Source organism: Marmota flaviventris, chromosome 15, assembly GCF_047511675.1.
Source record: "Marmota flaviventris isolate mMarFla1 chromosome 15, mMarFla1.hap1, whole genome shotgun sequence".
Classification (NCBI taxonomy): Eukaryota; Metazoa; Chordata; class Mammalia; order Rodentia; family Sciuridae; genus Marmota; species Marmota flaviventris.
Genome location: NC_092512.1, coordinates 76,175,010 through 76,190,435, shown reverse-complemented (window position 1 = coordinate 76,190,435; position 15,426 = coordinate 76,175,010). Strand labels below are relative to the sequence as shown.

Genomic DNA, 15,426 nt, shown 5'->3' with positions numbered 1-15,426 from the left:
CCCTTTCCACCTCTAGTCTCCTTTAGTCTAAACTTTTGAGAAAAGAGTTTAAAGCATTTTAGGCTGCTTAAGTTGGTTTGTGCCCTAGGTAGTTATTAAGCATATTACTGTCTTATTCCAAGTTCAGATGGAAATACCTTGTCATAAAAATGTATGTGAAGAAAATTTACTTAATTCTCATTCAAATTCTGATTAGTTTTCAAAATTGATTAAGAAAGGAGCACAGTTAACACAGGATCATTTAAAGTCATGGAGGATTGGTAACTCAGTTTCATAGAAAAGGGGATACTCGTCTGCCAAGACTCAGTGACCACATCACAGGGCTTACCCATATGTGCTGGCTAGATGATGCTCTCTTTCTGCCTTCAGAACCCAGTAGGGCATCTCCAGCTCTCTTCGCATCAGCTTTACAAGGCTTTCCTCACTCCTACTTCCAACCCTTCAGGTGAGGTTAGACATCCCTCCTTGAATATTTCCTTGGTACTCTGGCTCATCCTCAGTTTTACTCTTCAATTACCATGTGAATGTCTTGTGGACTCCACGAGATGCCTATGATTATGTCAGAGCAAAAACTGATCCACTTCCTTGGGAAATAATTTGGTTTGAACCCTCTTCCCCAATGACAGCATCATGTACAGAAAGAACATAGCTTCTTTTATTCAACAATAATATTGAATAGTCATCATGTTCCATGTTTTACACCCAAAGCCCACCTTAACATGGGTTCTTAAGTCTTACATACATGTATGCAAAATCTCGATGCTGCCTAAAACTTCCCCGAGTGACTTCTAAGAGTTTCCAAAGATTTTTTTTTTTTTCACATGTGATGAAGTCATGAGAATTGGTATTTTTTTTTCCCTACAGTCTTCTTATCAAGGTGCTTGGCAACTGCCTTGCTATAGGCATTTTCTCTGCAAATGCTCCTCCACTGCTGGGCATGGGGTATCTTCCCAGGTCATGATGCCTTCAGCTCTTGCCTTTCATACATTGGGCTCAGAACCAGCTCAGGACCTGCAGCCGTGAAATAGGGACAATGGGGTTGCCTCTTGTCTCCTATTGCCCTTATCTTCTATGTTTTCCCTTGTGGTCCTGGTACAAAATCTCCTTTATCATATTTTAGACAAAACCAAATAAACATAAAATCCTTCAAGAGCTTTAGCATATTGGATCACACAGATATGTTTCCAGAGTGGCCACCAGGTTAACAACTCTCCAAATAGTGAATATGGGCAGGACAATAGCAACACTAAAAGCCTCAAATAATAGGTAAATAGCATTTTCAAAATGAGGTGAAAATGGCGTCTCAAATACTGTTCATGTAAAATATGTTCAAATAAACATTCAAATAAACCATCTTAAAAAGTAACAGGAGGCAAAGATTTCTTTATTTTTTTATTTAAATACTAAAATATTCATCCTTTAAAAATATTTTAAATCGATGCAATGGGACATTTAAATATGCATCCAACGTGTGACGATCAGATCAGGTTGAATGGCATATCTGTCATCTCAGACATGGATCATTTCTTTGTGTTGGAAAGTTTAGAATCCTCTCCACTAGCTCTTTTAAAATATTTAATGAATTGTCATAGTCTTCCCAGTGTGCTATTGAACATTAGAAGTTACTCCTCCAGTCCAGCCATACCCATGTGCCTGTTAACCAGTCTCTCACCTTATTGTTGCTGAGGGCAAGGGGATTAAGCAGCATGCTCAAGGTCAAGCCACAGTTTATCAGATGATAAGAAGAGGTTGCAGTTTTGCTGACTCCATTGCAAAGCTGGATTCCCGGTCTACTGCTGCACATGCTTGCCATAGCTGCTGTTACTGTCTTAAGAAGTATAATCACTGTAAGCCTCTGGGGAAGAGAGAAGGGAAGACATCAGATTTCTAAGCTGAATTTCAAGTGCTTTTTGTTAAGTTACTTATAAGTAATATTTGCAACTCATTTTGGAGATATATGAAAACTCTTAAATTAGAGCTCACAAACATTTACATTGGTTGTTTGGACCAGGCATGCATACATGCCTTTTTTTATCTTCATAATACCAATCATATTCTGTTTGTTCAATTTACCTTTTGGTCTGCTGAGTTTTCTTTCTCTGAAAAAAGGCAATAATAATTAAATTGATTTAATATATTTATTAAACAATAGAAAATACTAAAAATTATATATATATTTTAGTATTTTCTATTGTATGTATGTGTGTGTATGAATATATATATATATATATATATATATATATATATATATATATATATATATATCCCAGAATCAGATAAATCCTCCAACAAACTGCTCATTTGGTCTAGAGTCTAGCTTCACTGGGGAGTGGAAAAGGAAAACTGCCATGGTTTGTTGAAAGCAGCTCTTCTTGAATTCCCTTCTGAATTTTTATTTTTAGAACCACTACTGCAAAGAAGTACCCAAATTATACCATTTTTAGCATCCCATAGAAATGCTATCATTCAGTCAAAGAACACTTGTTTATTGCAGTATTTCCCAAGTAGGATAAGTGGTATGTCAGATGATTTGTCTGCATTTTCTCTAATCAGCAACGGGAACATCTGGTAGTATCATAATATGGCCCTTATTTAAGGATCTGTGGGATACATTCCTCCTTGGACTTAAAGTAAGGTACATATTCCTCCAGATAAACTCATCTGGTTCCATCCAACAGACAATAAGAACTTTAAAACCTTTTCCTGTCTTTGCTTCCCCTTTTCTTGACTGCCAGGACATTCAGGACTAAATTGATCAATTACAAAATTCGAATTTTTCTTATTGGATATTTTCTGATTTGCGTATCCTTTTGTGATTTTTTTAAAAAAAGTTGTGCAATAATACTTGCTGAATTTACTTTTGTTCACAAAGTTTAGCAATGTATAATAAAACACAAATAGGACTGAGGATGTAGCACAGTCCACTTGCTTAGCATGTACTAAGTCCTGGGTTCAATGTGCAGCACTGAAAAACAAAAACACAAATACAAATAATATCCATTGCGGTGCCATCCCAAGATAACTGGTCTATATATTATTTCTAGACTTTCCCCTATTTCTATAAGAAGTATGTTTATGTATAAATCAATGTCCTAGTATATGTGTCTTACAAACTGCTTTTTCATTTAGCTGTATGTCATGATCATCTTTCTGTGCTGCCAAATACAGATCTATTTTAAAGCAACTTTTAATGGTTGTATAGTTTTCTATTACGTGGGTGTACACATCATAAATTTATTGACCAAGGCCCTTATTAGTATCTGTAGATTGTTTTTATTTAACTGTTTCATTTGTGTCTTTCTAAATTTTAGGACCGACCCCTAAAATTATCTTTTAAAATGGACGGGTAGAATGAATGAATGAATAAAATCCCAGGAATAACCTGAATGTCTGTAACTATAATTTGCCTGCATTAGCATTATCATGTATTTTTCACAGTGGTGCTGTTAATTCTGGAGCTAATTTTTTTTTTTCTCTCTTTCACTAGGTCTCAACCAAAATGAGTGAGACTCCTTCCACTGGTTTTTCCATGATTCATCCGAGTTCTTCTGAAGGTCAAGTTCGTTCTCCTCGCCACTTACGCATCACTCATCCTGTTGTGGCCAAACGGATCAGCTTCTATAAGAGCGGAGACCCCCAATTCGGCGGAGTCAGAGTGGTGGTCAACCCTCGTTCCTTTAAGAGCTTTGATGCTTTGCTGGACAACTTGTCCAGGAAGGTGCCCCTGCCTTTCGGGGTGAGGAACATCAGCACGCCCCAGGGAAGGCACAGCATCACGAGGCTGGAGGAACTGGAGGACGGTGAGTCCTACCTGTGCTCCCACAGTAGGAAGGTGCAGCCTGTGGACCTGGACAAGGCTCGCCAGCGCCCCCGGCCGTGGCTCAGCAGCCACGCCCCGGGCGCGCAGGCACAGGGTCGCCCTGTCGTGGCCGCGGCTCCGGGCTTGCTGCGCGCCCCCAGGCGCCTCGTGGTTTTCCGGAATGGCGATCCAAAGACGAGGTGCGCGGTCCTTCTGAGCAGGAGGGTCACACAGAGCTTCGAGGCCTTTCTGCAGCACCTGACAGTGGTCATGAAGTACCCGGTAGCCAAGCTGTATGCCACGGATGGAAGGAAGGTGAGCGTCCAGGCTGGGGGTCTCCACGAGGCTTGAGCATGCATCAGGAGCCTGCGAGGGTTTGAGCTGAAAATGCATGGCAGCCCTCTGCAAAGAAGGCCTCGCTCTTGTGTGTGTGTGTGTGTGTGTGTGTGTGTGTGTGTGTGTTTAAATTCTGTGCGTTTGCGGATGGTGTCTTTGCTTTCTCCTCAGAATCTGCAGAGGCATTGGGCACGAGGTTCTCTTTTTACTCCCTGCGTTCCTTGAGTCCCTTCCTTGAGTTATAATGCTGTGGCACAGAATCAAATATTGATAATTCTTGGATGAGATTGGCATGGATAGTGTTCTTCTAGCTAGGGAAAGCATTTTTTTTTTTTTTTCTGTTTGCGGTCAGCAGCAGACAGCATATCCACAAGAGGTCACTTTCCTGACCAGCTATGTCCACCAGAACCTTTCCCAGCTTGCCCTGCAGCTGCAGACTTTGGTGTGGAGTGACATACACATTTTAAAGAATTTTTTTTTAATTATGCCAGAAGACCAGCCTGACGTTTCAGTTATCATGTAGGCTTAATAGACTTCTTGGGTCTGTATTAGTCACCCCTACCCTCAGTGTTCTGTATTTCCAGTTATTTTATATACATCATTTTTTTTTGCTTAAGAAAATGCTTAATGTTGTCTTTCAAACTTGAGTTTATTGAATTGATTTCAAGTTATAAAATTATTTCATGGAAAGAAGAAAACCTGCTTGTGTAAGGACCATGACTCTGTTTTTTCTAGGTTCCCAGTCTCCAGGCAGTGATCCTGAGCTCTGGAGCTGTGGTGGCAGCAGGAAGGGAGCCGTTTAAACCAGGGAATTATGACATCCAAAAGTACTTGCTTCCTGCTAGATTACCAGGGATCTCCCATCGTGTGCATCGGAAGGGAAATGCTAAATCAGAAAGCAGAAAGAGTAAGTCACTTACCCATAATAGGCCTTATTTTCAGTCCTGACAACTTTTGTCTCAAGAACAAAAAGAGTCATGCTTACTAAATGACCAACTTCATTTATAACAGTAAATAAAACATGAGAGGATTAAAACCACTCTAAAATGAAATTGGTTTTATTTTTAGTTGGAAAGAGTACAGAGATTATCTGGTAATTTAAAAAAGACTTTTCCAAATCGATGATATATCTGTGTAAATCGATGAAGTATGCTTCATTTGTTTTATATTTTTGCATAAAGTACCTAGTTAAGTCAAAATATCAGACTTTATTGCTCTAGAAATGAATTTTGCGGAATTTGTATAACATTTCTGGTATTTGCTGAGTTTTCCCTAAATGGTCTCATGCAGCTTTCATAGCAGAGTTTAGCAGGTTAGTGCAGTGACTATATTTTTTTCTAATCTATCTGTATGTTCTACCTTCTGGAATTATACCTGTAAAAACTATAGGTCTTTAGAACCACTTTTTATTTATTACAAAAGTTTCATGCTGCTAAATCATTCTGGTTGACAGTAATCTGGGTTAATTCCTTAGGATCTTTTGCATGGTCCTTTGTATAGGAAAGAAGTAGGACCTCTTAAGGCTCAGGGGTGTCAGGTACATTAATCTCTTTCTTCATTGTGCTCAGTATATCCAGGGAAACTTTAGCTCTATGCTAATATATTTATTGCCATTTATACTTTGATTTTAATTTTCATTCCTTTTAGATGTAAAATAAGACATACTATGCATTTTAAGAGGTACAAATCCCTCTACTTACTTCTAATGTGGGGAAAACTCATTTATTGTCATTTAATCATTTCATGGGTATCATATCTTATCAATGAAAGAATTGATAAGCAATTATTGATAAGCTTACAGTTACCAATAGGTAATTGTTAATGCTTCTTTTTTGTAAGCATTATGCTGCCAGAAATGTTATGTATATTGTAGTACTATTCCACCTTGGTCATTTTACTGATGTAGTTTTGTTATTTTGTGTCTGATATTGGCCGCTGATTATGATTTTTAATTTTTGATGACTTCAGGGAATCTGAGGGCTTTGCTATATTTCACTTCAAAAAATTAATAGTGAGACATTTTCATTTATGAATTCAGTAAAAGTATATCAAAAATAAAAATATTTTTGGATTTATACTCTGAAACATTAAAGGTGAATACTTGGTGGTATTCTATATTCTATAAGCATGTGCACATAGATATAGACTACTAATAGGAATTTGATTGCATTGAAGAAGCAGGAGCACTAAGGTTAATTATAAAAATACGCTTTAAAAATAATATCATGACTGATGTGATTCTACAAAATGTACAATCAGAAAAATGAGAAATTATACCCCACTTACGTATACTATATACAGCATTCTACTATCATATATAACTAATTAAAACAAGTAAAAAAATAATATTGGATCTGTGTCTTACTGTTCTTTTTTGTACCATGTAGTAAATCAACTGCAATTATTATACAAAGTGAATACTAAATTTATTATTTGATTAATCCAGTCTTAAATGCAAAAAATGTTTTTTGCCTTCATAAAGCTATAGGTGTCTGTCTTGCATACACACAGGTAGGTTACTGCTGTTACTTGTTTAAATTGATAAGAAATTCTTGATAAGCTGACAGTTTTACTACCTGTAAAACCACAAAAGCCCTTCATTTCAATAGAGTTCTTAGTAATTTCTACTTTATTAAAATTATCTCATAAATTTGTTTAAATTAAAACTATGTGAATCTTCTCATTGAAGTAGATTTACAAGTTTCTTTTAAGAGTAATTTGAAGAAATGTCTGAGATATTACATTGTTTTCTCAAATAATCATTGAACATAGAGATTAGAAACATATCAGTAATATTTTACTGTGAAATACAGAAAATATGGTATTTTTGTACTAATATTTTCCTTTTTCTTCTTCTTTTCTTTGCTGCCTCTTCCATTGGATATTATAACTTCTCTACTTTCCATGTTATATTTTGATGTGGGCATCTTTTACTCTTAAAATCTTGAAAGTGAGCACACATATGTCTTCGATCCCAAGATCCCAGATTTATTCTGTTTCTTCTGACAAAACACATACTATTGATTGCTGCTCAGACTATTCTTTTGCTCCTGAAAACTACTTGGCCTTAGAAAAACATGGTCCTCAGAACTTATCAATATATCCTTCTGAAGACGATATTGAGAAATCAATTATTTTTAATCAAGATGGTACTATGACAGTTGAGATGAAAGTTCGATTCAAGATAAAAGAAGAAACCATTAAGTGGATAACCACTGTCAATACACCTGGTCTTTCTAATAATGATGAAAAGAGTGAGATAGGTTGTTTTCCTGGAAGAACAGATGCTCCATCACCTAGTTTCAAGTTTGCAGCATGTTCAATGTCTGCAGATGCTAAAGGCAATAATCAAGAGGCCAGTTTAGCAGAAGAAATAAACACTCAAATGACAGTTCAAGAGGCTGAAACTTGCAGTTTTGCTAGTTGGGAGAATGCTGCTTTGGACACAGGTAACATCCACGGAACTCAGAATCAAGTGAAGCATCGTTTTTATAGACCACCTACACCTGGACCAAGGAGAGCAAGACAAAAGAAATCAGTAATGGGGAGTGTGACCCTAGTATCTGAAACAGAAGTTCAAGAGAAACAGTTTTCCTATAGTGAAGAAAGGGAAGGTGGGAAAAACAAATCTGAATATCACATGTTCACACATTCTTGCAGTAAAATGTCATCCGTATCCAACAAACCAGTATTTGTTCAGAACAATCAGAATGAGCAGAAGGAGTCATCTTTAGAAAGAAAAAAGGAAAGTAGACTCCCCAAATCAAGAGCGATACGTGCTGGTGTTATAGAAATTACAGGTCAGAAGATGGTAAAGATGTCCCATAATAGTGGCTTATCATCAGCTACATCAGAGAACTCCACTGTGGAAGAAAGTACAGTTAATAGTGTAATATCAGACAACAAAACTGATATCAAGAACTTCAGAACTTACAGTAGCACCAGTGATACGTTCAGTCCCATTTCAGCAGATGTAACGAGCTCTACAAGTAACAATTCTGGGACTGACAAAAGTATTTCTGAGGCCACGGTTTCCATAGGGTCTTCTACTGTCACCACAAGAATTGACAGATTAACTGATGAATTTTCTCAGCGTGGTTTAACAGAACTGCCAGAAAATAAAAAGCAGACTGTATTATTACCTGTTTCCCGAAAAAAGAAGAAGAAAGTTCAGCCGCAAGTAATAAATTCCAGGTATCAAGATGGGGTAATTGCAACCAAAGAAATCTCCAAAAAGAGTAAGAGAATAAATACAGAAGATAGAATTTCAGAGGCCACCGTGTTGAAAGGTCCACACAGTCCCCTTAAAGGAGGGACACTTTGTGAGGAAGATCCCCATACAAGTGATATGGTAATCAAATCAAATCATTTTTATTCCAAAAGTATTCTCCATCCCGCTATTTCTAAGAATTTCCATAGAAATAAATTAAATACTATTCAAAACCCTAAGGTTCAAGGACTTTTAATCAAAAGAAAATCCAGGCTACTAAAGAGATCAAGTTTAGGAACACCTAAAAAAAGAGAATTTGGTCAGGGAGATAAAGTACTATCCCATAACGAATCTAAATATTACAAAAGCACTTTAAAAAATCAAAGTTCATTTCATGTGTTTAATCACACTGAACAAACATCAAAAGTTTTTTGTGATCCAGAGTCTCAAGCAGAAATAGCATCTGGGAATTTGAGAGGAATGGCCAAAAAGAGTTTATTTCCAAAAATTAATGATTCACACATAATTTCAAAAAGCCCCCCCAAACGAAAAGGGGTTAAATTGAAATCAGGTGCTATTGTAAATAAGCACCATGCTGGAGCTAGGACCAATTCTTTAGCTTCTTTGAAAAAAGCTGATTTCCTTGAGGATATTGCCCATAATTCGGTTCATAATTATATACAGAGATGGTTGCAGAACATAAATCCATATCCAACTTTAGAACCTGGAATGTCAGCTCCACTATGCAAAAATGAAAGGAGAGTGGTAAATTATAATCATGGCGGTTCTCCAGGAAATCATCCCCACACAAATATTGCAAAAGGAAATGATTTTGTCCTGCAAAGTAGTAAGCACATGACTAAAAATGCCAGTTTGACAGGAGATAATCTCTGTAAAGAGGCAGGTGAATCTCCTATTGCCAAAGATGATGGTGAAGAACCTAAAGATCTTGATGAGAGTCAGGTTGGATCTGTGAATGGCGCCCACTTGGTTTCACTGCACGAATATGGTACATTGTCACAACCAGCTGTTAATGACCCTAAGACTAAAAGCCAGATATCTGCTGAAAAGTCAGGACCAGAAATGAGCCTTGTTTACCAGGGAATAAACCTAGCTAAGAAAGCACAAAGTGTAGAGGTTGCCATTCAAGTAGATCCTATGGAAGAGAGCACTCCCAAAGACCTCTTATCAGTCCTGTTGCTTCGCCAATTTCAAGCTCCAGTTGCGGGTGTCCACAAGCCTCAGAATGGAGTCGTTCAGATGCCAGGTTCACTTGCAGATGTTTCTTTCCCTTCTTCCCTGTGTAATTCATCCACTAATCTTCTTCTAGCTTGGCTGTTGGTGCTAAACCTAAAGGGAGGTATCACTAGCTTCTGTCAAGGTGATGCTCACAAGATCACCAGCAGATCTTCAGAGACACTTGCCTTGTTGGAAGTTCTAAAGCACGTTGCTGTCACAGAGGAAGCTGATGACTTGAAGGCTGCGGTTGCCAGTTTAGTGGAAGCAACCAAACGTTGCCCTGGACCCAGCGAGGAAGAACAGGGTAGGGTTCCCGTAGGTCTGCCTGCCAATTGTGTCGCAGCCAACATTCAGAGAGTTTCTGACTGCAGTGGAAATGAAAGAACCCTGAAAATCTCTTTGGAGAGAGATTTTCAGGGTTCTGCCAATGAGGTCTGTGATTCTGAGGTCTGTGTTCCAGAAACGACTTGCTCTCCGTGTGCAGTGTGCACTGTGGATGACACTTACCCTCCTGCAGAAATATATCACCCCAGCGAAGCTATTTCCCCTAGTGATGGTGGTGTTGGGGATCAGACCTCCTTGAGTAAACCTTGTTTCCTAGGACAGATTTGTGCGCTTCCTGATGCTGAGTTTTCCCAGGAAGCTTATGCTGAAGAGGAAAATATCTATGAGGCAGCTTGCCCAACTGATGAGACCCACATTCCCACCAGAGTCTTCAATACTATTGACATTTTAGACACCCAAGAAAACAAAGATATTGATTCATTGGAATTAAGTGAAGAGTTGAGAAGAGTTGATGAAGTTGAGGAAGACCTACATGTTTTGGCAGACTCTGAGTATAATAGTGGCTTTAATACATCAGCGTCACTTCGGGATGTCAGTAATTTAAGCCCCTGTGGCCTTTTCTCGAGTAAAACTGATCTAGAGTTTGATAAGCAACCGAGTTCTTCAGATGAATTTGAAAATTGTTCACTAAAGAAATTTCAGGATAAAAATACCTACACTTCCTTTGATAAGGAAGACTCAAGAACTTCTGAAGAACCGGGTTCAGTCACCAACAGCATGACATCAAGTGAAGGAAATAATGTCTCGGAATTGGAGTCATTTGAAGAATTAGAAAACCAAGACACTGGTATCTTTAATACCAAGGTAAATACAGAAGAGCAAACCACTGAAGAATCTATCCAAAAAGAGATAGAGGCTGGTGGAAATTTGCAATCCATCCACATGTCTAGCAGGAATATTATAGAAGAAGAAAGAAGGAATGGTGTAATTTCTGAGACCACCAATACGAGGCAGGTGACACCCCCATCTTTGGTGTTTTGTTATGATTCTAAGCAAAATACTGAAAAAGAGATTAGTGAAGGAGATGCTAAGAGGAGAGCTAAAATGATGGTGAGGCGCATAGAAGCTGGAAGTTATTCAGAGTCCTCTCTTGATTTTAAAAAATGCTTCAAAAGCCCGGCAACTTCTGACTGGTCAGACTATAGGCCAGACAGCGAAAGTGAGCAGCCACATAAAACATCCAGCGATGACCACAATGACAGTGATGACACTGCCCAAGAGAAAGAATATAATAAAGGGTTTGTTAAAAGGGCCATAGAAAAACTTTATGGGAAGGCAGAGAGTATGAAACCATCTTTTTTTCCAGGGTCTTTGCACAGATCTCAAGTTTCTCCTTACAATTCTGTGGAGTTTCAGTGTGCAAGGAAAGCAAATTCTTGTGTTTCTGAAGGTCGGTCATTTGGCTTCTCTGAACAGGTGTCTAGCAGTTCCCCGATGTTGCAGGAATTCCAGGAGGAGAGACAAGGTCAATGTGATGTTAACGGTGTGGGGGACAGTTACCACGAGGCCGACATGGCAGACCATGGTACTATAAAACAAAATGATCCCAACAAGGTCCTTAGAGACAAGGAGGAAGGAAAACTGATTGACAAAGGCAAGTGGCTTTTGAAAGAAAATCATCTGCTAAGGATGTCATCTGAAAATCCTGGCATGTATGGCAATGCAGACACTACATCAGTCGATACCCTCCTTGATAATAACAGCAACGAGGTGCCATATTCACCTTTTGGAAATTTGATCCCGGGCCCAAACATGACTGAATTATCCTCTTCAGAGCTGGAGGAGCTCACTCAACCTCTTGAACTGAGATGCAATTACTTTAACTTGCCTCATGGGAGCGACTCTGAACCCTTCGGTGAGGATTTTGCAGATGTTGAGAATAACACCTGTGCCAAGGAGAGACTACCAGATCGCACAGAAGAGAAGGGTAATCATCAATCAGAAAGAGTATGCACGTCAGTCACTCATGCCTTTACATCTTCTAGTAACAAAGTCCACCCTGTCTCTGATGAGATCATTAAAACCCAACCATTACCTGGCAGTTCTGTAACTCACAGTACACTTCAGGAAGGTGACTCTTTGGATAAACTCTACGCTCTTTGTGGTCAACACTGCCCCATACTAACTGTCATCATCCAACCTTTAAATGAGGAAGATCGAGGATTTGCTTATCGCAAAGATTCTGATATTGAAAATTCCTGGGGTTTCCATTTAGGGATGAAAATATACCCCTATTGGCCACAGTCAAACAAAAACACATTCAAGAATCAGGATAATCATTCAATTAGGAGAAAAGAATTTGTTGATAACGCTATTGACGATCCATTTGATAGGCTTTATTTCAATAAAATGTTTGACTTGATGGATAAAAGAAGGAAACCAAAAATAATTAAGGTCTTGGGCTTAGAGGAAGAAAGTAATGTAAAGAAAATTCAATTATATTTAAAGAAAAGGTTTTGTGTTAATTTCTTGCACAAATCATTGTTAGTTGTGGGTGACGTGAATTCAGAAAAACAAAACCCCAGCAACTGGACAAATGGTGTTTTTAAAACAGTTGATGAGAATAACAACTTATTAAATGACAGATTTCAGAACTCAAGAACAAATCTCAACCAAGTAGTAAGAGAAAATGTCAACTGTCGTTTCTTCTTTGAAACGCTTTGTCAAACCTGCCTGCTAGATATTTGCCAAGTTGAGACATCCTTAAATGTTATTAATAGAAATATATTAAAAATACATTATATTTTTGAGGGTGAAAGTCTTTTCATTTGGGAAGAGGAAAACCAATTAAATTTAATTGATCTTGAAAGCAGTAATAGGCAAGATGATTTATAATTTGTAATATCAGCACCACCTTTCTTTGTTAATTATTTTTTTTCCAAAATAAGATGAAACATTGGGATGGACATATAGATGACCTCTAAGTAAATTTCCTACTCTTTAAAAATGAGCTTACCCTAGAAATTTTACCCTTGGATGAACTAATTTGACTTTTATTATTACTCTGTTCTTTATTTTTCCAGCATTTACAGATTTTATGTGGTTTTGTTCTGAACTTGTGATTTCTTGTATACATGAATTTTTGTCTAGGGCGTCAAAAATATGCCTAGGACAAGAATTATGTCTTTTTTATATTGTTGGATTTATATAACATGTTTATTGAATATATTCTTAAATAAATGGAATAGACATAGACTTAAAGTGCATCGTTTATTAATTTTAATTACTGATCTGATAAAATGTATAATTAAAAGACCTTCATCACAATGTCTTTGTTCTTGTGCCAAATGTGTTGAGTCCTGGACCTTCAGAATATCTATGTCCATGGGACATGATTCACCATTTTCTCATTGAAAAAAGATGCTCTACCAATAAGCTGCCTTTCTAGTACTTTTCCTAGAAATTATAATCACTTAAATAGTATTAAAAGTCAAAAAATATGAAAGGAATCAGAAAAAGTGGAGACAAAAACCTTAAGGCATTCTTTGGGAAGGAAAATTAAAGGAGCTGGAATGATTTAATCTGGAAAAGAGGAGAATGGTGACTTGAAAATTCTCTTCTGGAAAGAGTGTTTTTCTGCTTTAATAAAATATTAACTTGACAGAAAAAAAAAAACATATTGTTTCCAAGACTATAAATAAGCTTGACTAAATTATAGACCATAAATTATTTTGCATAATTGTACTATGTTGCCTGGGTGTTATTCAGGAAACCTTCAGGATTCTTCTGAAAATCCTTCCACTCCATGCTTGTAGGATGGTATAACAAGTCTTACAGGACTTGGAAATCTGTGCCTGTTGTCTAGAATGGATTTAGAGTAGAACTTTACTAATGTTCTTGGAGCAACACGCGGAGGTGCTGAAATAACAAATTTGGTTTTGAGGGATGAAAAGTAATTAATTACATCAAGAATTACTTTTGTTTCAGTTTCAGCATGAGTCATAAATCCATAAAAAATTTGTGAATTGCTACTTTGCCAGCTGAAGACTACCTCTACATAGAGTATGCTTTTTCTGCGTTAAGTGATACCTTCTTTTAGTCAAAATATGGAAGTTATAACGTGTAAGTTTCTGTAGTGATCAGTGGGAAATTGTAAAATAAAAGGGTGTAAGTTTTTGAGAAATAAAAGGGGAGAAGAATTAACATTAATTTAGTGCCCATAGTATACTAGGATTATGATAGATTTACAGGTTTGTTATAAGTGATCTTTTCTCATAAAGATGTAAATTTGACTTAATGACTCCATTTCTAAAATTATGTAATAGAAATTGGGAATAGAGAAGTAGATGACTTTCATCACTGGTATATAGTTCGTATCATGGCAGGATTAGAAACTAGACTTTTGTGCTTGAAAATCTGCTCTTTTTACTATGTATTTTTTTTTTTTCTCAAGAGGAAGAACAGTTATAGTGTTTAAAAATGTAGTCTTCATTTCTTAGTGCAGAGAGACAGGAAATGACTTTTTAATTTGGAAAGAGTGTGGTATTTAGGTACACTAAGAAGTCTTGGGAAATAATACCCAAGAGATTTAGAAATTTAAGTTATACAGCATATGATTTTTGGTATCCATACCACATTAAACAATGTCCTGTGTGGCCCAGATAATATTGGGGAAAATAAACTGAAGTTATAATTGTGAATTAGTAATGCATACTCTGTGATATACTTTTCTTACTTAAAGGAACATGGTCATATGCTTTGGATTTTGAGATCTAGGGCTATATCTTATAACTCCCAGAACTAGAATATTAAATTTTTTTTTTATAGTTGTAGGAGGACAGAATGCCTTTATTTTATTTGTTTATTTTTATGTGGTGCTGAGATTGAACCCAGTGCCTGGGAAAGCATTCTGCCACTCAGCTCCAGCCCCCAGAACTAGAATATTATTGGAACATCATAAGCACCTAGAAACTGTGTGTTACAAGGATGAAAAGTGTTTTTGAAGTCACTTATTCTTTACCTATTATTAATTTCAGATCCATATTTGTAGAAGACTATGCAAATATGCTGAGGGATTGCACTATTTCTGTATTTTATGAAGCAAGATTTAAGTCATCTTTAAAAATGTGAAGTTTTTTCCTATAAAACATTCATGAAAGGATGTTTTTATTTTCATAAATCTTGCATTAAAAAACTTTTGTACCTGAAATTTAGCATGTAAGTGAAGCTTCAGAGGGAATTTAAGAATTTTATATAAATCTCCCTTTTACTTTAGAGTAAAATACCTGAATGGCTAAGAAATGGAGTCCAGCTTCTTTTTTCAAAAACATTTTTATTCATTGTTGATGAATTTTAAAATTTTATTTATTTATTGATATGTGGTGCTGAGAATCAAACCCTTTGCCTCACACATGCTAGGCAAGCACTCTACCACTGAACCACAACCCCAACTCGGAGTCCACCTTCTTGTACCCAGAGGAATACAGATGCTTCTCAACTTCCAATGGAGTTACATCCTGATAAACCAATCTCCTGCAGATACCAAGGCATGAATGTA

At 37.0% G+C, this 15,426-nt stretch overlaps 1 protein-coding gene across 1 annotated transcript; it reads left to right on the top strand.

Moving 5' to 3' along the window:
- The first annotated feature begins 3,499 nt into the window (after nucleotides 1-3,499).
- Nucleotides 3,500-12,764, top strand: Rp1 (RP1 axonemal microtubule associated). Its single transcript, XM_027932789.2, has 3 exons — nucleotides 3,500-4,114; nucleotides 4,871-5,042; nucleotides 7,087-12,764. The coding sequence occupies exons 1-3, from the start codon at nucleotides 3,500-3,502 to the stop codon at nucleotides 12,762-12,764; spliced, it is 6,465 nt and encodes a 2,154-aa protein (XP_027788590.2).
- The last annotated feature ends 2,662 nt before the right edge of the window (nucleotides 12,765-15,426 follow it).